The sequence below is a fragment of the Lynx canadensis genome, chromosome D1 (genome assembly GCF_007474595.2).
Source record: "Lynx canadensis isolate LIC74 chromosome D1, mLynCan4.pri.v2, whole genome shotgun sequence".
In the NCBI taxonomy this organism is placed as follows: domain Eukaryota; kingdom Metazoa; phylum Chordata; class Mammalia; order Carnivora; family Felidae; genus Lynx; species Lynx canadensis.
In genome coordinates, this window is record NC_044312.2 from 104,492,326 (window position 1) to 104,513,729 (window position 21,404).

A 21,404-nucleotide genomic window follows, 5' to 3' on the forward strand; every position below is an offset into this window, starting at 1 on the left:
GACAGCTCAGAGCCTGGAGCCTGCTTCGGAGTCTGCGTTTCCCTCTCTCTCTGCCTCTCTCCTGCTCATGCTCTGTCTGTCTCTGTCTCAAAAATAAATAAAAACATTAAAAAAAATTAAAAAAAAAAAAAAAAAAGATCGAGTCCGATCTCTTCAAGGCACGTAGAGTCTCCTGAGAGGCAGGGATCCTGGATTTTCTCAGCCACTGTCTCATTGGCGAGTGCTCCACTATTTCACCACGATAAGCGCTTTGGGACTTTCCTGTGCTGGGTGTGCTGATCCTCCTTTCTGACCTCTTCCTGCTGGATAGCATGTTATGCAGAATTACTACACAAGGTTCTGGTCTTAAAGAGTAAATGGTCATGTATGAAACAACTCGCAAATTAAAGGTAGGTAATGATAGCAGAGAAGCCAGTGATGTAGGGTAGGGAAAAGAGGGCAAGAACTTTGGACCCCCTGGAGTTGGTGTACGGAGGACTAGAAAGAACTTGGGGTACACCGGCCCCTCCAAGGCAAGTGCTAATAGGGATGCACGAATGAAATCAACCACCTGGGACTCTAAAAGGCCAGAGTAACTTTTTATTCATTCTGTTCTGTCTTGTCTCTTGCTGCATCCTGAAGGGCTCCTTGGCCTCCTGCTGCTTTTGACAGTCTGGATCTCTGTGGGATCAGAGGTCCTGATGTTAAGGGTCAGAGTATAACCCCTCAGAATCATGGGGCTGTACTTCCCCTTAAAGCTCAATTCGTTTACTGCATAGATATTGGCCCCTGCTATGTGCCAGGTGCTTTGGATCCTAACCAAATCTTAACATCCTGACTTGAGAATCTCTTCACTGAGATTCAACTTAAGACCCTTTTCATTGAGATTCTGTACTTTAGTGATAAGATTTCTCACTGGTCTGTGATTTCTTCCTGGGAGGATTCACCCCCGGGAGAGCGATTTAGCTGGAGCAGACTGGGAGGCCAGGCCGAGATGAGTTAACAGGGGATTGAGCAGGGATTATGGACTCATCAGGCTGAGGCCAGAAGAGAAAACGCTTGGACGAGGGAAGGGGATTAGTTTTATTTTTGTTCCTGTGAGTGAGGGGGGAGACCGGGGCCTGGCAGAAGCCAGGGTGCTCTCTCTCCCTTCTCCTACTGTCAAAATTCCTACCCATCTTCCAAGACGCATTCTTTCCACTTACCTCCCTGACTGCAGCCTAGAGTATTCTCCCTCATTCCAGCTGTGCATAAAGGGCTGTATATCGCTTTGCAGCAAATACCTTTCTGCTGTTAGGTTCATGGGGTTTTTGTCACCATGGAGTAGGCTTGAAACCACCTTCCTTTGTTTTTTCAAGAGTTGGACTCTTTGTCTCGTTAAGTTCTATTGTCCTTAAGATCGATGATTCTGGGGACACGTGGCTGGCTCAGTCTGTAGAGCTTGTGACTCTTTATCTTGGGGTTGTGAGTTCAAGCCTCACATTGGGTGTAGAGATTACTTAAAAATAAAATCTTAAAAAAAAAAAGGAGTGATGGTTCTATTCCTTGTTGTCACTGTGTCATCAACTGCAGTAAAATTGATCATTTATTGAGCAGCTACATACTATTTGATGGGACCTGTGTTAGGTGCCTTGCATTCGTTGTCTCTAATCCCTTCAACCACGCAAGGCAAGGTGCTGTTTTACATTATTCCCATTTCACAGGTAAGGAAATCGAGGCTCAGATTTGATGGAGATCCCCAGCTGGGAAAAGTTGGGATCAAGATCGAACATGTCTGTCTTGCTTTTTTTTCTTTTTTTTTTTTATATCTCCCTGCACTTTATTTGATCGTCTGCCCATCTACAATGCACACAGCCTGATGCAGTGACAGAAAGGGTATTCCTCTGGGGCCCCAGTGCCCCGAACTCTGCATGGTAGTTATCTAGTAAATGTTTATCCGACTGATTATTGACTAATCGACAGCTTGGCCCTCCCACATCCCTTGCCCATCGTTGGGACTTACTCTTCCCTCTCTATTCCCTGTGGGGTGGAGTTGAGCAGCATTTACTCCGAGAGCCTGTGAATTTGGTAATGATGCCAGAGGTCACTGGTTCCATCCTCAAGGACAAGGGTGGCTGAATTCCAAGGCTCCTAGCTATTCCTAAACCCTTAGCCCACTACATCATGGAGGATTGCCCCGTTCAGAAAGACAATGAAGGAGAAGATGTGGGTGCCATGGTGAAAATCTAGCTACCCCATTTTTCCTCTGGCAAAATCTAATAACATCTTTCTTTTTAAAATTTTTTAAAAAGTTTATTTATGTATTTATTTTTGAGAGAAAGAAAGAGTGAGTGAGCAGGGGAGGGGCAGAGAGAGAGAGAGAGAGAGAGAGAGAGAATCCCAACACGGGGCTTGCAGTCACAAACCATGAGATCATGACCTGAGCTGAAACCAAGAGCTGGACGATTAACTGACTGGGACACCCAGGTGCCCCCAAATCTTGGGAGTCTCTCAACACTCAGTTCCAGTGTCACCACCACAGGGAAGCCCCCAGACCTTGAGCTGACAGCATTTACCACTCCACAAACTGTTTATCTTGGTTGATGTGTGACAGCAGCGGCCCAGGGTTTCAGAAGCCGCCTGCCCCATCCTTGTCTGCTGTGTGAGGGAGTACAGATCATGCAGGCCTTGTTCCCCCTGCACTTCCACGGCCCGGCTCACGGTGGGGAAGGCCGCAAACCACACTGTCCAGTGAGCAAATGGGGACGTTCTGCAGATGAGCTTACTTGGAGATTCTGTAGTCCCTGAGGGACCTTATCTGCAGCTGCTTTAATACCCGGCCTCTTCAGCTCCCTGCCCTGACCACTCTCCACGGTCAGGCCAGCCTGCTTTCTGGCATTGGGCCGTTTCCATGGCAACGTCCCACTGCCGGACGGGAGGGCTGCTGTAAATGCAGTTCAACCTAAAGGAGATCAGTGGAACACATCCTTGTGATTTTGGACGAATTTTAGACTTACAGAAAAGCCACAAAGGCAGCACAGGGAGTTCCTGTCCACCCCCACCCGGTTTCCTCCCTTGTTGACACCTTCCACTATGATGGTACGTTTGTCACAACCGAGGGATGCTTTAACGATCCTGATGTTGGCACGTTCCTATTCTCTGAACTCCAGACTTGATTTGGATTCCACTCATTTTCCCATGAACGGCCCTTTTCCTGATCTGGGGTCCCATCCAGGACACCCCGTTGCAGTTAGATGTCTTGCTTTCTTAGCCTGCCCTGGCCTGTGTCCGCTTCTCAGGTGTTCCTTGTTTCCATGACCTTGTCCGTTTGTTCAGCTCGTGTGTTTTCATGCTTTGGAAGTGTGTTTCCAGTGGCCGGTGCAGCCGCTGGCGTGCGGCTGCCGTTGGAGGCATCCCCCCGGGGTGGTAGACAGCAAGGGCTCAGCAGCCGGCTGCCCGGGCTCTCCCAGCTCCGGCACGCACCGTCTGCCCCATCTTGAGCAGGTTGCTTGACATCTTTATGCCTTAATTTTCTCAGCTGTAAGATGGGGAGGGTCCCCAGAAGATTGTAGAGATTAGATGGTACGTATAAAGTGCATGTCCCGGAAGAATCCTCAGCTCCTGTGGAGTGCTCAATAGATGTTACCTAATACATAGTGAAGTGTTTTCGAGAAGGATCGTGACGGGAGGGGGCTTGGGCACAGGGGCTGAAAGGAAGTAGAGACGAGTAGAGAAGAAGAGGTTATTAGTCCCTCCATGCCTCGTCCCTGAGAACTGGAGGCTGTGTGGTATTGAGTGGCGGGGTTGAGACGGAGAGGAAGTCCGAAAAGAGCGCAGAAAGCTGGAGTAGGGGAGGAACAATGTTCCAGAAAGAAATCGTGGGCCAGTAAGAAGTCTTATCACTAAAGAACAGAAGCCCAATGAACTCTCCAGGAGGAAGCAGAAGATACTCTTCCAATGTCTTTGGCTCCTGGGATGAGAGAGAAAGCAGGAAAAAGGTGTGGTCTTCTTATTCCAGTGGCCTTCCCGGAGGTATCCTTTGGGTAAATTCACTCATCTTTCAAAACTTCCCCAAGGAGTCACCTTTGCACACATTATTATATATGCTTCCATCCTCCCCAGGCTCTGCCTTGGATTCAGGGAGGTTGGGCACCCGGTCTTCTTGTCTTAAGTGCTGTCCTCACTCACCATGTGGGGTTGTAATGACCTGTGTGCCTCCCATCGGAGACAGTGAGGTCCTGGAGAGCAGGGGCTGCTGAGTTTGGTCTCTGCATCTCTAGTGGCAAATAAATGCTGGTTGTTCAGTAAATACTGTTGGGTGAATGAATGAGCGAATGGATTGGACCTTGTAGTGGGAAGGAGAATGTGTGGGTGTGGCGGTTGGTTACGAGACCCTACCATCTCTCTAAGTGAATGCACTGCGAACTTGGTGGGTTGGACCAGGTGTGGTTCCATCCTGTCTTTGTTCCATATTAGCCATGTGATTCTGGGTGAGTTAATCTCCCTACCTCAGATTCCTCACCTGTGTAGACAACATCTACACAGAGGATGTTTTTTTTCCCTCCTGTTTTTCTTTTTTTCTTTTTTCTTTTTTTTAAAGTTATTTATTTTGAGAGAGAAAGAGAGAGAGAGAGAGGGAAGGAGGGAAGGGGGAAGGAGAGAGAGAGGGGGACAGAGAATTCCACAATCCTGGGGTCACGACCAGAGCCGAAATCAAAAGTCAGACACTTAACCGACTGAGCCACACAGGCACCCCTCCCTCCTCCTTTTCTTTCCATAAACTTCCATCCCTTTTTGCTGTTCCTTCTCAGACCTAGCTCAGGTCCTGAGAAGCAAAAACAGGTAGGAATTAACATGGCACCTGGGGGTGAAGTTTGATGATTTTTCTATGCAACGACCAGAATGCAAAGTGTCTTCAAACACACGTGGAAGATTAAAAAATACTGACCATGTATAATGATACAAAGAAGTGTCCAGTTGCACAGAATATTAAGTCCAGTAGGCTATGTTCCCTGACGATGGCATAATAAAATTAACAATACAATAATAGCCCTCCCAGAGGAGGTAGCCCTCCTTACCTGCTTTGGAAATTGAAAATGCCTTTCTAACTAGCTCTTGAGTTAAAAAGAAGTCAGAATGGGGGCACCTGGGTGGCTCAGTCAGTTGAGTGTCCAACTCTGGATTTTGGTTCAGGTCATGATCCCAGACTCGTGAGAGATCAAGCTCTGTGCGGAGCGTGGAGCCTGCTTGTGAAAAGGGAAGTGTCCCCTTGTTTCACAGGGAGAGAGGACAGTGTGGGAGGGAGACGGGGGGGGCGGGGGGGGGGGGGGGGGGTCAAGAGAAGGGTAGGCACACTCTTTAAGTGGGGAGCAGAGAACGCCGAGTACTTGTTGAGAGCTGCTTACTCAGAATCTGTGGCTCTTTTAATTGAAGAAGAGGGACTGGAAAAACCAGACGTTGGGCAGTGTGTCACCGGCGTGTGTGTGTGTGTGTGTGTGTGTGTGTGTGTGTGTGCTTGGAACCCTCGTAAGCTGTAGTGTTTGTTGTCTCTGGGAATCCGCAGACCCTCGCTGCAGAGGGAGGCAGGTGGGGGAGAGGGCAGCAGGGAGGAGGAAGGGCACACGGCGCTGTCTCTTTGAATTCACTGGGGTAAAGTCTGGGTTTATGAAGAGGCGCATGCGCCTCGAGCAGAGAGCTGTTCCCATGTGGAGGAGGGGCACAGACTCGTGCTCACCTGCTTGTGCCACGAGGGCCCCGCCTCCGCCAGCCACAATCCTTTAATACCCCCGCTGCCGGCCGTTAAGGACCAGATGTCCCTTCGCAGCCCAGACTGCTTGCTGGTGCCTTTCCCTCACCCCAGAATGTTCCCGAGAGCTCCGGGGTCTTCCGTCTTGTCCGGGGACCCCCGAGGAGTAAATGGGCGTCATCGGCATCCACGATGGCTCCCTTTTCCTTCCTTTGTCCCGTCCTTCTGTCTTGCTGCTCTGATTTGTAGGATCCTCGAGGAATTGCCAGTGATTTAAACTTAGACTGCAGCAGGTTGTTTGTCTTAAAATCTCTAACGGAAGTATAGTGGGCGCACAACGTTACACCAGTTTCAGGCGTAGGACACGGTGATTTGACAAGCCTGTGTTATGCAGTGCTCACCACGGTGTCACCACACGACGGAATTACCCTGGTGACTGTATTCCCTATGCCATACCTTTCATCCCCGTGACTTATTTTTATAAAATAAATAAAATGAAAATGAAAGTTTGTACGTGGAAAAGGAGCAGTGGGATTTTTTTTTCTCTTTTTTTTTAATGTTTGTTTGTTTTTGAGAGAGTGTAAGTGTGCGAGGCACAGAGAGAGGGGGACAGAGGATCCAAAGCGGGTTCCCTGCTGACAAGCTGACAGCAGTGAGCCCAATGCGGGGCTCGAACTGACAACCACGAGATCAGGTCCTGAGCTGAAGTGGGACGCTCAACGACTGAGCCACCCAGGCGCCCCCCTTCCCCTCTTCTTGAGAAGGCATCCATTTGTTTACAGCAGTGGTTTCTTGGTTAGCTAAGCTTGCTGGGTTGTTTGCTTGCTTACTTCCTTTTTTCTTCTTTTCTTTGCTCTGTTGACAACAGGACTTTCTTCGAATGAAGTGTTACATTCAGCCCCAGTGTATAAAGCAGACAGAAGGGAAGCTACACAGATTTAAGAGTGGGGAAGGGCCCACCTGCCTGCCTCCCCCCTCCCTGGCTTCCCTGGCTGGTTTCTGAGGCTCATCTGAAGTGTCCTGGGGTTCCACAAAGCTGCACTGGAAAGCTAAGCTCCTTACTTGGCGAGAAAGCCCAGGCTTAGTGCAGACAAGTGCCCAGCTTTCCGCAGGGCTGGGCTGCTGCTCTCCTTGGCTCCTGGTCACTCTCGGGATGGGCCGCTTTGGGAAGGTGCAGGGGGGTAACAAGGGCTTAGGACAGACAAGCGAAGTTCGAGCCCAGACTCTGCCAACCAGTAGCTGGGAGCCCTTGGATAACCTCTAGGGTGTTGTGGCCACCCAGCATCTGGTAGGGACTCTATGGGTGGCAAATGCTTTTTATTCAAGAAGCTAACGGAAGGGACCCACATCAGATAGATGGAGAATGATGGAGAAGGCAGTTGAGAGAAAGGCAGTGAATGCTGAGTAAGAGGAAGTACAGCAAAAGCCCCTTCATGCTGCGTGCCGGGCCCCTGAACACTCCCACTCTGCAGGGAGGAGGTCATGGTCCTGGCAGCCCTCACGAGACTGTGGGGCACATTTGAGAGGCAGGGATGGGTGCTAGATACACGGCTCTGTGTCAGTGCTGCCCGCTGGCCCACGTCCCATCTCCTGGTGGGAGAGGCATCATGGGGCTGGGGGTGGGGGAGAGGAAGTGAGCGGCCGAACTCGTGGTTCTCACTGTTCCTTCTGCGGCCGATGTAGCTACTGCAACGTTCCTATTACCACACGCCTTGATTCTCTGATAAAGATGCCCAAGTTCTTTTCTCAGCTGTGCTCAGTCACGTGGGCCCAAGATAAAGGACGCTGCGTGCTTTCCTTGGCCTTGGGACTCCTGAGGCCTCAGCCTGAGAGAGACTGGCTGTGTCAGAAGGGACAGGGGGTTTCCCCGGGATCAGTTAGACCCCCTTTTGGAGAAGCTGGTTGGAAGTTCCAATGTCCCATGACTCCGGATCACCCATGATGGTGGCTTCTTCCTTGGACTCTCTCACTGGACTAAAGCTTGTGCTGTTGTAATTGATGTTGTGATGTTATATTTTTGGAAACAGCACAGCACAGTGGGAAAGACTCTGCGTGGGAAGATGGAAATCAAGAAACCTGGGTTCTACTCCTGGCCATCAGTAACTCATTGTTTGGCTGTGGGCCTTGATTTGCCCCTCTCTCAGTGACAGAATTTGATGGTAGAATCTGTAAGGTTGCATTTAACTCTAAAAGTCCCGTACCTTTTTTGTTTGTTTTTGTTTTTTTGTTTTTCTTCTTTTTTCCCCCCTTTCCTGTTTAAAGGTACTTATATCCAGGTTAAAGCTGTAGAGAAGTTGGCTAGATCTTATGTACGGCCCCTTTTATTGAGTTGTAACTATGTGCTATTCATTGCATAAGGAACTTTAAAATATTATTCCGTCCTCACAAAAGCATTGGTAGATGCTATTCTATCTATTTTGTGGATAGGGAAATTGAGGCTCAGAGATGTTAAACCAGTTGTGTAAGGCTTGGTGACCAGTATGTGATGGAGCAGTTTACGGAACCCAGATCATCATCATGCTCTGTGGCTGACCTTACTGACGTAGCCTTTAGTGCGAGGACTTCCTGCGAAGAGAAGTCACTCTTTTAGCCGTCACATCTTTACAGCAAGGTGATAGGGAAACTGACATTTATGAGCCACTGGTATGTGCTCAGTATTGTGCTAGAAACCTTCCATATGTGATGTCTTCCAGTGCCCGTAAAAGTCATAAGGTGAGTGGTGTTATTACCATTCACAGATAAAAAACTCAGAGCAATAAAAGACTTGGTTGAGATTCTCACAGCCGGTAATTGGTAACCAAAGGTTTTAGACCTAGGTTGTGGGTTACCAAAGACTCCTCTTTTCCTAGTTCACACTTTTTCTCAACTGGAGGTGGATGAGGCTGCCCTGCCCAAAGCCAAAAGGTGATGTCTTGGATGTGGGGGATCCCTGTACAAATTCCGGGGGTCTCAGAAATTTATGTCATGACAGAGAGCTAGGTGCCTGCCTCCCATGCTCCAGGACACAGTTGTTCCCAGCTTCCAGAAACTTCCCTTGGTCCATCCTAAAATGGTAGACTCATCCTACTTCCTTCCATCCCATGTTGACACTCATGGGTGTGTACCCACACACACGTACCCACATGGTATCTCCCTTCAGTGTGGGTCTCTAGAAGACCTCTGGAGAGAGGAGTTGGGATGAATACTTGTTAGCTCACCTTCCCAGAGGAGGGCTGGGCTCCTGTTTTCCAGTGAGGGTCACAGAGATCCTTGCTGGGAGATGGAGCTCTCTGGAGGCTACTAAGAGGCCCAAGTATTGACGATAGTGATAATAGGAGCATTTTATCTCAACTTTAGGAACTGCTGGCTGAATCCAGGCTGCAGTCCCTGTGGGGGCTGGGTTTTCATTCAGCTAAAATTGGTTAAATTTCTCTTACGTATCTAGCACATGGTAAGTGCTCAGTGTACATGTGGAATGCATGAATGAGTGAATGAATGAATGAATGACACGTACAAGTAATTTTAAGTGCAAGTGAGAAAAGCCAATTCCAGTGAAATGAATTTTCTAAAAACATTAGAATAATACTGTTTGAGTTTGTTGGGAGAGTGCTGGGAACAGTTGTGGAACCTGTTGGGAAGGCTTAGGAAGAGTAGAAGTGAAGGTACTCTTTGAGAAACTGGCAGAGATCTCTGTTTGCTTTGCAATTCAAATTCCTCAGGGAGGTTGGCTCACGATTGACCCCCTTCACCTTCCCCACATGATTCTGGGAAGGTTATCTACACCACGGAAGGCTTTCTGGGCAGGCACGTACGCTCAGAGTATCTGTTATAATAGATAAGGCAGCCCTGACCCTCCGGGGTTTATAGCCAGTAGGGAAAGACTGATAAATAAAGGGATAATTAACAGTAGGCTGTGTTGGATGCTATGGAAGGTCTGCACAAGATGCATCGGGAGCTTAGAAGTTTGTTTTTTTTTTAATTTTTTAAAGGTTTATTTTTGAGAGAGAGACAGAGCATGAGTGGGGGAGGGTCAGAAAGAGAGAGAGAGACAGCATCTGAAATAGGCTCCAGGCTCTGAGCTGTCAGCACAGAGCCCGACGTGGGGCTCAAACCCACCACCACAAGATCATGACCTGAGCCAAAGTGACGCCCAAACAACTGGGCAACCCAGGTGCCCTGCTTAGGAAGGTTTTAAATTTTACATGAGGAGTGTCAGGGAAGGCCGACAGAGAAGATGGTTTGAGATTGAATTTAATTATTTTTATTTTTATTTTTTAGAGGTGGGAAGGGAGAGAGGGAGAGAGAGAGAGAGAATGAGAGAATGAGAATCCTAGTGCAGAGCCCTACACGGAGCTTAATCCCACAACCCTGGGATCATGACCTGAGCTGAAATCAAGTCACAGGCTCAACTGACTGAGCCACCCAGGCGCCCCCAAGATTGAATTTAAAGGCTAAGTAAAATTTTTCCGGCTGGGCAAATGCATTTCAGGAAGAAGTCCTTCATGAAAGATGGTCTGTCCAGGAAAAGTGGGGAGTTCCAAGTGCCTGGTCTAGAGAGTGTATCATGAGGAGAGGAACATGGGCAGGGCCAGACCTTAATGGTCCCTATGTGCTCTGTTGGGCATTGGGACTTTTAATCCCAGGAGAACAGAAGGAGTGACTTTTTAGGAAGATGAGTTTGGGCACTGTGGCACTGCCATCAAGTTCAACTCCTTTGAATGTGACTGTTAAGCTTGGGTTGCCGAAGGTTCCAGACAAGCCAGAGAATGAGATGATGGCGGAGCCAGTCAAAACAGACTCTGCAGATGTTTGGAGAGTCCCAGATTTCTTTTTTTTTCCTTCCTTCCTTCCTTCCTTCCTTCCTTCCTTCCTTCCTTCCTTCCTTCCTTCCTTCCTTCCTTTCTGTTTTTGAAAGAGAGAGACAGAGTGCAATCAGGAGAGGGGCAGAGAGAGAGGGAGACACAGAATCTGAAGCAGAAGCAGGTTCCAGGCTCTGAGCTGTCAGCACCTCTGACGCAGGGCTTGAACTCACGAACCATGAGATCATGACCTGAGCGTAAGTCGGACGCTTAACCGACAAGCCACCCTGGAGCGTCCCAGATTTCACTGGGAATTCCCAGTAATGCCATCATCTGTTGAAGGTTGGGGGGTTGGTAGCGGGTAAAGAGGAGAGGGCCCTGGTGGCTTTCATCGCCCGTGGGGTTATGAGTGTTTGAGAGGGCTGTTGTCTACCGAAGGTTGTGAAGAAGCAGGTGTAGCGGCTTTTCCCCTCCCCACCTCGACTGGCAAGAACCAGTTCTTCCTCTGAGCTTAGAAAGGGTCAGCAGGTCAGCATGCGGTGCAGTGATGGGGAGAGTGTAGGCCCTGGATGCTGGGTGGGAATGGAAGCACTTCCTTTAGATAGCCGTTTTGTGATTCTGTAGAGGAAGTGGAATGAGATCAAGAAAGCTGGGGTCCCCAGGGGTTGCTGGGGGCCGAAGGGAGAGCTTCCTTTTCCTTATAAACATGAGCTCTGACAGGGGATGACACACAGTACTGGGTTTTTTTTTTTTTTTTTTTTTGCAGTAGGTGGTTAATGAAAACAGGAAAACCTTTGTTCCTACCCTGAGGATTGGAAGCAAGTGCTTTGGAGGAATTGAGGCTAGAAACTGTTCTCTTTGTTTTGTTTTGTTTTGTTTGAACGTTTATTTATTTTTGAGAGGGAGAGACAGAGTGCAAGTGAGGGAGGGGCAGAGAGAGAGGGAGACACAGAATCCGAAGCAGGCTCCAGGCTCTGAGCTGTCTGAGCACAAACCCCGACACGGGGCTTGAACCCATGAACCATGAGATCATGACCTGAGCCGAAGTCGGACGCTTGACGGACTGAGCCATCCAGGTGCCCCGAGGCTAGAAATTATTCTGATAGAGATGTCTGGTAGGGTGGATCACACATTTGAACATTGTGGAGAAGGGATTAGGAACATGGGGCCCAAATCCAAAAGACAGGCTAGAATCTGCCTGTCTCTACATTTTTGCTGTGTGACTTTGGCCAAGTTGTTCAACCTCTCTGTTTTAGGTTCTCCAACAGGAATGAGTTATAATAATGTCACCAGTACCACTGCGGACCCCCACCTCCACCTCCAGCAACAACAATAACAATAACACCTAGCATTTATTGAGTAATCGCAGTATGCCAGGCACCATGCAAACATGTTTTAACTTTCTCGTCTCATTTCTTTCACCACCCCCGAAGTACGTAGTGCATATCAGCATTTTACAGATAGGGAAACCTGGCACAGTGATGTTAGTAGCTTGCCCATCCCTCCCTCTCTTCCCCCATCCCCTGCTAGAAGTCAGTAAACGGTGCAACTCGGGTTTAAATACAGGGTGATGGAGTCCGATATATTGCAGGGCTGTTCTGAGTTTTAAAGGAGATCATGTCTGTATAATGTTTAGTATAGATGTAGCTCCTGGTGAGCCTTCAAGTTCTGTTAGCTGTTTCTTGTGTTTTTAGCCTCACCCAGTTCCTTTTTGTCTCTCACAGAAGCAGCTGACACAGGATGATGATGCCGACGAGGTCGAGGTTGCCATTGACAACACGGCTTTCATGGATGAGTTCTTTTCTGAGGTAGGCGACCTTCCTGTGCTTTTTTCTGAATGTACATAAGGAAACACAGCTTCCTGTGTAAAGAATAAAACTCGGCTCTTTCAGGTGTAGCAGAGGAAAGTCGGTCTTTTCCTGGGGTGAGGCGGCCAGACCCAGAAGTTACTGGGAGATTTCTCTTCAATACGTAAATGGGAGGGTTTGGATTTTTAATCTTCTTGAGAAAGTCAGCAGAAGGTAAATGATATGTAATTAATGAGATGCTTTTAAAGTCTTATGCTGCAAGACAGCATTTTTTTTTTCAACGTTTATTTATTTTTTTTGGGACAGAGAGAGACAGAGCATGAACGGGGGAGGGGCAGAGAGAGAGGGAGACACAGAATCGGAAACAGGCTCCAGGCTCCGAGCCATCAGCCCAGAGCCTGACGCGGGGCTCGAACTCACGGACCGCGAGATCGTGACCTGGCTGAAGTCGGACGCTCAACCGACTGCGCCACCCAGGCGCCCCTGCAAGACAGCATTTTAATGATCTTCTTTCTTGACTAAGTTACATAATTTCAATACTGAATCAACCATGGGGTCACAGCCATGTGTGAAAAAAAAAATACATCTTTAAGCTTGTGATTCAGATTGATCAGATTTGTTGTTTCCCAAAATTCAGGCCCTTTGACTTAATTCTAGTGGAAACTGGGAAACTAAGAAACCACCAGTTTATTTTTTTCACGTTCAACAGGGGCAAAGATGGGTTGCTCCTGTCTACAGATTCACATAATCTTTGATCTCGAGGTCCTTCTTGGGAGAGACTATGGCAGATGGTGAGCGGTGGGATTCAAATCTCTGCTCTGCTTCTGACCAGCTGGTGATCTTGCCAATGTTCCTTCACATGCTTGGTTTCCTTATCTGCAAATTGGGAGTGATAATGTAATCCCTAGGGTTATTACGAGGATTAAATGGAATAATGTTTATAAAGCATTCAGTATAGCATCTGACGTGTCTGTGCCTGGTGAGTGATTCTCCAGACCAGAACAAAAGCATGAAGAGTTCAGTCATGGAAGTTTCTGCCATCATACTGTGGTTTCTTTATTTAGGCTTTTTATTTTTTTTGGAAAGAAGACAAGAGGCGCCATATTGTTTCTGCAGGAGGAATGGGGCACTTCCCGTCTCTAGATTGTGGATGTGGGAAGTCACGCTCTAGCTTGCGGGGCCTGGCGGTTCATGGCAGCTCCTCTGGTGGAGTGGGTAGCCGGTGTAGGAGCGGACTGGCGTACGTGTGGGCCTGAGTGGGAATTGGGCTGTGAACAACACGCCACGGTTCCCCACGCTCTTCATGGGTGGGTCCGTCCCTTTGGCCAAGAAGTCGTGGTGAGACCGAAGAGCGCGGAGTTTTGTGAGGCCAGAGCTTGTTCCAGGTGTGGATCATGGAAAGAGAACGTCTTCTCAGTGGTGGGGAGGACTTCAGGAGTTGTTGGATGCCACTGTCACTTGCCCTCCGATCTTGCCTTAGATGACCAGATACGTTAAGGGACTTCTTCCCTAAGATAAGGCAGCTTCGCCAATTACGGTCTTCTGCCTCTTCTCCTAACCCAGCAGGAGGGTCTCTGAAGGGCAGTATCCCCTGCCAAGTGGGAAGGTGATGTGCCTCCAGGACATGCTCTCAATTCATCCTCATGCATTTAATAGCGGTTGGCTTTGGTTAAGTCATTTACCCCATCTGGGCCTCTAATTCTTGCTCTGCAAACTGGGAATGTTAGTACTAACCTTTCAAGGTTGTTGTGAAGATAACACGAGGATCACACATCTGGAAAGCATTTTTTAAAATTTATTTTGAGAGAGAGAGAGAGAGAGAGTGAGTGAGCATGAGTATGTGTGATGGGGAGGGCAGAGGGAGAGAGAATCCCAAGCAGGCTCTCTGCACCCGTGCATGAGCTGTGAGATCATGACCTGAGCCAAAATCAAGAGTCGACACTTAACTGAGCCACCCAGGTGCCCCTGGAAAGTGTTTTTAAACAGAAAAGTGCTGGCTGGATAGTTATTTTTGGAGCCTTAACAAGACCTCAAGGGCTATTTGTTTTTTTGTTTTTTGTTTTTCTTTGCTTCTTTGTCAGATGCTTTTCTGTCATTTAGGGGAAAAAATCCCAAACCCTATCATATTTGGGGTGGAGAAGAGGACTGCACGGTGGGGTGGAAAGAGCGTCATCTTTGAAATGGAGCTCCTCGTCTGCCACTAGCTGTGAACTTGGGCACATTCCTTGACTCCCCTCGGTCTCCGTGAGCTTATCTGTGATATGGGGAGTAGCATCTTCAGCTCACAGATGTGTTGGGGAGTAAAGGAGCCGACACTCAGAAAGTGCTCAGTGTCGGCTTAGGTAAATGTTACTGCCCGGCTTTCCATGTGACGGAGCCCCAGGAGGGTAATAATGTCTCAGAGAGGCAAGAGGCCGTGGACACAGAAAGAGGCCACCCAAGCTCTGGGCGCCCACGAGTTCTGGTCCTGATCTCAGCTCTGCCATTACCAGCAGTATAACTTTGGAAGAGCTGTTTCACTACTCTGAACCCCAGCTCCCTCTAAGACAGGAATAGCAGTGTTACCTGCTGGGTATTTATTATGAAGATAAATCGAGAAAGTACATGGATGTACCTGGCACAGTATGTCTCCAGTCAGTGTTAGCTGTCATCACTGCTCTGTTCCTGATGTGTTAGGGAATAGGGTCTGGAAATAGCCTTGAAAGTGGGATAGAGCACACGCCAGGGCCTGGGGGTTTGGGGAAGTGAGGGGGGCTCTCCCTTCATGCAGCTGGGGAGCACACTGAGGGCATCCTGCTGAACACGACTAAATAGACTGCTTGGGAAGGCACTCTTGTGGCAAACCTGCTGTTTGGACTTGTTCCAGCAAGCAGGTCCCAGTGGCTGTTTGTTGAGGACTGATTGTGTGAATCACAAGCCGGTCAGAGAGGTGTGTGCAAGGGGCAGGTGAAGTCACGGGATCAGGATGATTTCAAAATGTGTGCTGCGCTGTTTAAGACCCAGATGGCTTTTCCAGCTTCTTGGCTGTTATGGGAATGAATTGGCCCTTGGGTTTTCAGGCCTTGGAGGATTAAGCCAGGGGGTCTAGTAAATGATAAACCTCAGGTTATTGTCTAGGTTGTGGTCACCTGTATTTTCTTTGCGCTGTTTGGAAGAGAGGACAAATTTTCCGAGGCAGAAACATTAGGGGCTTATTGTTTATTTGTAAAAAAAAATTTTTTTTTTGAACGTTTATTTATTTTTGAGACAGAGAGAGACAGAGCATGAACGGGGGAGGGGCAGAGAGAGAGGGAGACACCGAATCGGAAGCAGGCTCCAGGCTCCGAGCCATCAGCCCAGAGCCCGACGCGGGGCTCGAACTCATGGACCGTGAGATCGTGACTTGAGCTGAAGTTGGATGCTTAACTGACTGAGCCACCTAGGCGCCCCAGGGGCTTATTATTTATATTGATTCATGCATTCAGCAAAATACACAAGTGTTTACTGTCTTCCACACAGCGTGTTCAGTGCTGGGGCGAACAGCATTCTGTGGGGCGGAGTCCTTTGCCCTCTGGTGTCTCTTTATCTGGCGAGGATGACAGAAATGTGTAGAAAGTCATGATCGTAGCAATGTCAATAAGGTCCTCTGGGAGCACAGAAGGGGAAGTGTTAAATTCTGCCTGGAGGATGGGGAGAGGTAAGGTGAGGGAAGGCCTCCGTGGTTCCTACCTAGACCTGCTTCTCAGAATCACCTGGGGAGCCTTTCACACGTCTGCATGCCCAGCGCAGAGGGCCTGCAATGGCTTAGGCTTTTGGATTTTGAGGAAGTCCGTTCAGATGATTCTTTTGCTTCTATGGTTATGAAATGCTGCTTATGAAATGCTGCAGGGTAGACGGGGCGGGGGGGGGGCTTTGAAGGTGCTAAGCAAGGAAATGCGGGGATCAGGGTGTGTTGTAGGAAAATCATTCTGGTGGCAGTTCGTGGAGGGCAGGAAAGGCCAGAAATGGAAAGACGAGCCAGTTGGCTGGGGCCCTGGCAGCTGGCAGGGTGTATCATCCAGGGATGCTTTTGAGTGTCCGTGGCACAAGCGGTAAAGGTGTGTAATCATTTCACGTGTGAAGAAGTCGGCAGCGCGGTGTGGTGGGTCGGAGGTGGTGGGGCTCTAGGTCAGCAGCTCTGTGAGCCTCTTGGCTTTTCCCTTGGCATTGAGAGTGGAGTCTGTTCTGATGACTTACTGCTGTATGATGATTCACCCCAACCTTGAGGGCTGTAAGACCCCCATTGTGTAGTGAGGACAGATTCTGTGGGCTAGAAATTCGGGCACAGGGCACAGTGGAGGTGGGTGAGTTTTGCTCCGCAGTTTCTGGGGACTTAGCCGGGAAGACTTGAGCAGCTGGACGCTGGAACCTTATAGAGAGTTCTTTATTGAAACGTCTGGTGACTCAGGGAAAAGCTCTGGAGAGACCCTCAGTTGGAGCGCCTATGTTGACTTGTTTCTGTGACTCGGGCTTCTTAGCATGGCCAGCCCAGGATCATCGGGGTGTCACGTGGAGGCACAAGGCCCCCACACGAGATTCCAGCTGTGGAAGGCATGTGGGACGTCACTTGTGTGCTCTGATGTCGAAACAGACACAAGCCTGCCAGGTTCAAGAGAGTGTTACATAGATACCCCCTCTCAGTGGGAGGGCCATTGAAGAATTTGTGCCAGGCTTTGAAAGGTCCAGAGCCACAGCCCCTGATGACACCACCATGTACCCGTATCACACGAAGTACGAAAGGGGGAAGCCAGAGACGTCCCCGAATCCTTTTATCAGGCAGGAAAACCACACAAATGCTCTAAGCTGACTTCCCCTTGTGGCCCATTGACCAACAACAGATCACATGGTCACGGCCACTCCTAGCTGGGAGGGACACCAGGAAAGTGAGCACTTAGCAAAGGGACAGGGTTGCGAGGATTGGCGTAGAAGTGATCATGATTCATTGCCTGGGCCCGGCAACATTGCTGCCCAAGCAAAATCAGAGTTCTGTTAACAAGAAAGGGTGGGGGCCGGGGCTGGCTATTAGGTGCATCAAAGCACTGTCCTCGACGGTATATGAGATGCCAGAAGGCTCCGGTGAGCAAATATAACTGAAAGATGCTTTATACTCTTTTCCACCCTTGGGGATTTAAAATGCATATTTACTTATTAAAGACTCTGAGAAGTCCTGCAATAAAGAAACTCGCTTACCTGGCTCATCTGTGCATTTATTTTTTCACAGAGCCCTTTCTGATTTGTAACTTCTATTAGCAAGGATGAACGGTTACGTTTCAGAAAATGCTATTATAAAGTTTTTGAGGGGTTTTTTGGGTGGGGGGGAGGTGTTAAAAAAAACAAATCTGTGAGACTGATTTGCCGTTGTAGATGAAGCATGCTTGTCTCCTGAAGTTACTTGTATTCATTTATTTACTCGTTCAGCAACCTTACAGTCAGTGGCGCCCCATGCGTGGCCAGGAAAGAGACGTGGTCCCAGCCCTCGAGGGCACTGAGTCAGGGCTGGGACAGGTGAGAGTGTGCGATCAAGGTGTGGTGGCGCCTCGGGGGGCGGGGCAGTGCCTGCTTAGATGAACTGGGAGGGGAGCAGCTGTGAAAGCAGAGACCCTTCTGCGTAGGCTTGATTTTTGTTAGAACAAAGACCCTCAAAGTGAACAACACATGGAAGGCAAGGCATCGAGTCAAATCTAACAGGTTAAGAACTCTCTCATTCCTTCTTCAGGTGGAGTATTTGGTGGGTAGGTGGGCTGGTTGGTTCCGTGAGTCTGGGTTCCTTCGTTAGGCAGCACGAAGCTCTTGCCAGTCACGTGCTCGTCTGCTCTCAGGCCCGTCCCCCGCCCTTCCTGTGCTCTGCTCGGGACTGCAGGGAACTCATTCCCCATGTTCCCTTGCCAGCTGGCTTTGGTGTGTTTGATGTAGGGGACACGCTGGCGGAAGACTCTAGGAGGAGGGAGGAGGCCCTGGTTTTCTTCCCCAGACATGTCTTCTCCGTGGGCTCAACTTTTGCTGGGTAGACCCTGTCTCCATGGGGCCTGTTCTGCTGGGCAACTCCACTGTGGTCCGGCTCCGATCAGAGGGGCCCTGGCCTTGGGCCCTGGTGACCCTGCTCTTGGTCATTTCCAGAGTGCCTCACCATCCTCTGCTTGGCTTCCTGGCCCTCCCGTCCCCGTGGAAAGAATTCCCCATGTTCTCTTATTTTGGCTGACATAACGAGATAGCTAGGTTGTTGTTTTCCTGACCAAGTTTTCAGTGATGCAAAGCCCAAATGCACTTAATGGATTTGAGATTATTGTCTGAGAATACTGGTTTTCACTGGTCAGTATAACTCTGAGATTGTTCATTTCTTTTCATTCGTGAATGGGATGTTCCACTGCTTTGTCACTAGTCTCCGTAAAACCCTTGACGCACTTGACTTCTGTTGCTTGGACTGAGACATCTCTGCCCCTTCTTTCTTGCCAGAGTGTGTATTTGTTTTCCAGAGCAAAGACGCAAACAAATTAACAAGGATGTGGCTGGGAACTTGTAACACAGAGACTGTTCGGGATTCTATTAGTTTTGGGGAACAGTCAAGGTGTATGAATTGTGAAAAGGAGGAGTCATTTGACCCTTACAATCCCTTTACTTTGTCACCTTAACGGGGTGGCGCATAAATAAATATGCAGGAGTTAATTAATGTCTAACTAGAGGTACAAAGTATATGGGAGCTTAGGGGAGGCAGAGACTCATTCTTAAGTGGAATGGACAAAGCCTTCCTCCCTCCCCCTCGGTAATCTGCCACTTCTCTAAAGAAGGACTTTCTTTGCTTTCTGTGATCGAATTGGATTCCGCCGGGTACATAGGTCCAAAAGGAAGAAGCCATTAATGCCTTGAAAATAACTCCCTCCTTTCAGTTAGACAGTAGTGAGTAGTATAATATAGTAATCATTGTTGGTTCCCCGAGGCAACACCCAAACGAGTGGTTGACTGGCTGTCCTACTTGATCTTCTTGGGTGGCTGCTGACAGCATCATGGGGCGTGTTGTTAACACTGGGGACTGCTGTGGGGCTTAAGTGAGACGTGCTTGTGAAGGCACAGCGGCACACCTGGCCCATAGTAAGCGGGCAGCATTTGCTGGCTTTCCTGGGATTCTCATTATCGGCGTACTTAGTGTGCACGTACTTTGTGTTAAGTGCTTGATGCGTATTGTCTCATCTTATCCCCACAAAAATACTCTGTGTCTTTGTTTTTCTTTGGAAGCACTGGTCTTCCTCTAAGGTGACTTTCTGGGTGTTTCATGGTGGCAGCTACATGCAATTAGTTTTCTTTTGTGCATTTGCCAGATAACCAAAGAATCATGGGAGGAGGGGGAACTTAGTCTGAAATCTAGGTTTCTAACTCTAGGAAGTGGGACATATGATAATCCTCAGTTTCACAGATGCAAGAACCAGAGCTGGGGGCGTGTGGGGGGTGAGCGGATTGATTGTTCAAGGTCACAAAACTGCTGGGAGGTGGAGCTGAAACTTGACCCTGGCCTGTTTGATTCTAACATTTTCTTCCTTTGCTTTTTTCTTTTCTGCTCTCTTTCCTTTATTTTCTTTCTTTTCTTTTCTTTTCTTTTCTTTTCTTTTCTTTTCTTTTCTCTTTCTTTCCTTCTTTCTCTTTTTCTTTCTTTCTTTCTTTCTTCCTTTATTTTCTGAGAGAGAGAGAGACAAGAGCATGAGTGGGGAGGGGCAGAGAGAGAGAGGGAGAGAGAATCCCAAGCAGGCTCCGCACTGTCAGCACAGAGCCTGACGAGGGGCTCAATCCCATGAATGGAGAGATCATGACCTGAGCCGAAATCGAGAGTCAGACGATTAACTGACAGAGCCTCCCAGGCACCCTGATTATAACATTTTCTGAGCTATACTGCCTGGGTGGCCACCTTACTGACAAATCATTGAAAAATACATTTTAAAATGTAACCTGCAATAAGCGGGCACTGACCGAGGAGGTAGTGGCCGCAAATTGAGCATGGTGATTAAAAAACCACAACTTTCCGGTTGGTTCCCTCAGTCAGCAACATTTCTTGGGTGCTCTTGGTGTATAATGCTCTCTTGTAGGGAGCCTTGGTTAGACAACGAAGGAATAAGGCATGTGATCCCAGGGAAAGGCAGTCTCACAAGACAGGGAGTGGACCGTGGGCATTAGCCCGACACAGGCTCAGCATGCAGGGACTCGGGAGAGAAGATAGAGAGGAGCTTCCCATCGGTGGTCCTTGCGCCTTTATATCTGGTTCACGAGACAGGGTTTGGTGTCCAACAGATGCCTGGTTCTACCTCTTTCTGAAGCACGTCCTTGAGGGAGTTCCTGTCCTATGAGCTGCGGTATTCTCAGGCACGAAAAGGAGCTAGTGGTTGGCAACCTCACAGAAGTGCTGTTGAAGGAACTTGTTTCTGACACGTGTATTTGTTAAATCAGTTCAGATCCTTGTGTAAGGCAATGTCAGGATATTTAAAACAACCCCGAAGAAACACAAACAGCCCTTGAGTTTTAGATTCATAAAAGATCTCATACTAGTTTCCTCCCTCCCGCCATGATTCTTCGGTTATCTGGCAAAGGCACTCCAGGAAATTAATTGCACGCAGCTGCCACCATGAAATACCCAGAAAGTCACCTTGGAGCAAGACCAGCGCTTCCAAGGAAAAACAAAGACCCGGAGTTCAGAAAAAGAAGAAAGCTTTGTGATTGGCCAGTTGCCCATCCTGGAGTCCTAGATGGGTGCTGTGATTATTTGGGGAATTGGCTAAGTTACTGGAGTACTAAATCAGAGTCCCTGAAATGCCTCCAGATGGTGGGGTTGGGGAGGATTGAGGAAGACGGCAGCCAGCTGCGCTGGGTGGAGGAGGGAGGAGGTGGGAGCAGGTGCCCGTGCTCCCCGGGCTGGGAAGTCCCACAGGCAGGTTGGGGCTGGAGCAGCCCGGGCCTGGCTCTCTCATCCACAGGGTCGGATAGGCCACCTGCCGCCCAGTCTTCAGATGTCTGGAGTGACTCTGAACTTGAGGCCTGGCAGCTGACAGCTTCCTATCTCGTCTTTCTACCATTGACCAAAATTCAGGTCTAGATGCTCTTCCACTTTATGAAATA

At 48.8% G+C, this 21,404-nt stretch overlaps 1 protein-coding gene across 3 annotated transcripts in view; it reads left to right on the forward strand.

Moving 5' to 3' along the window:
• STX3 (syntaxin 3) overlaps positions 1-21,404 on the forward strand; it is a 41,442-nt gene that overhangs the window by 3,955 nt on the left and 16,083 nt on the right. For 2 of the 3 annotated variants that reach the window (XM_030333483.1, XM_030333481.1), the window contains exon 2: positions 12,207-12,290. In XM_030333483.1, coding sequence (XP_030189343.1) covers positions 12,207-12,290 — 84 coding nt within the window. Of the gene's footprint in view, positions 1-11,989; positions 12,102-12,206; positions 12,291-21,404 lie in introns of those variants that run through there. The other variant, XM_030333482.1, reaches the window with a different exon arrangement.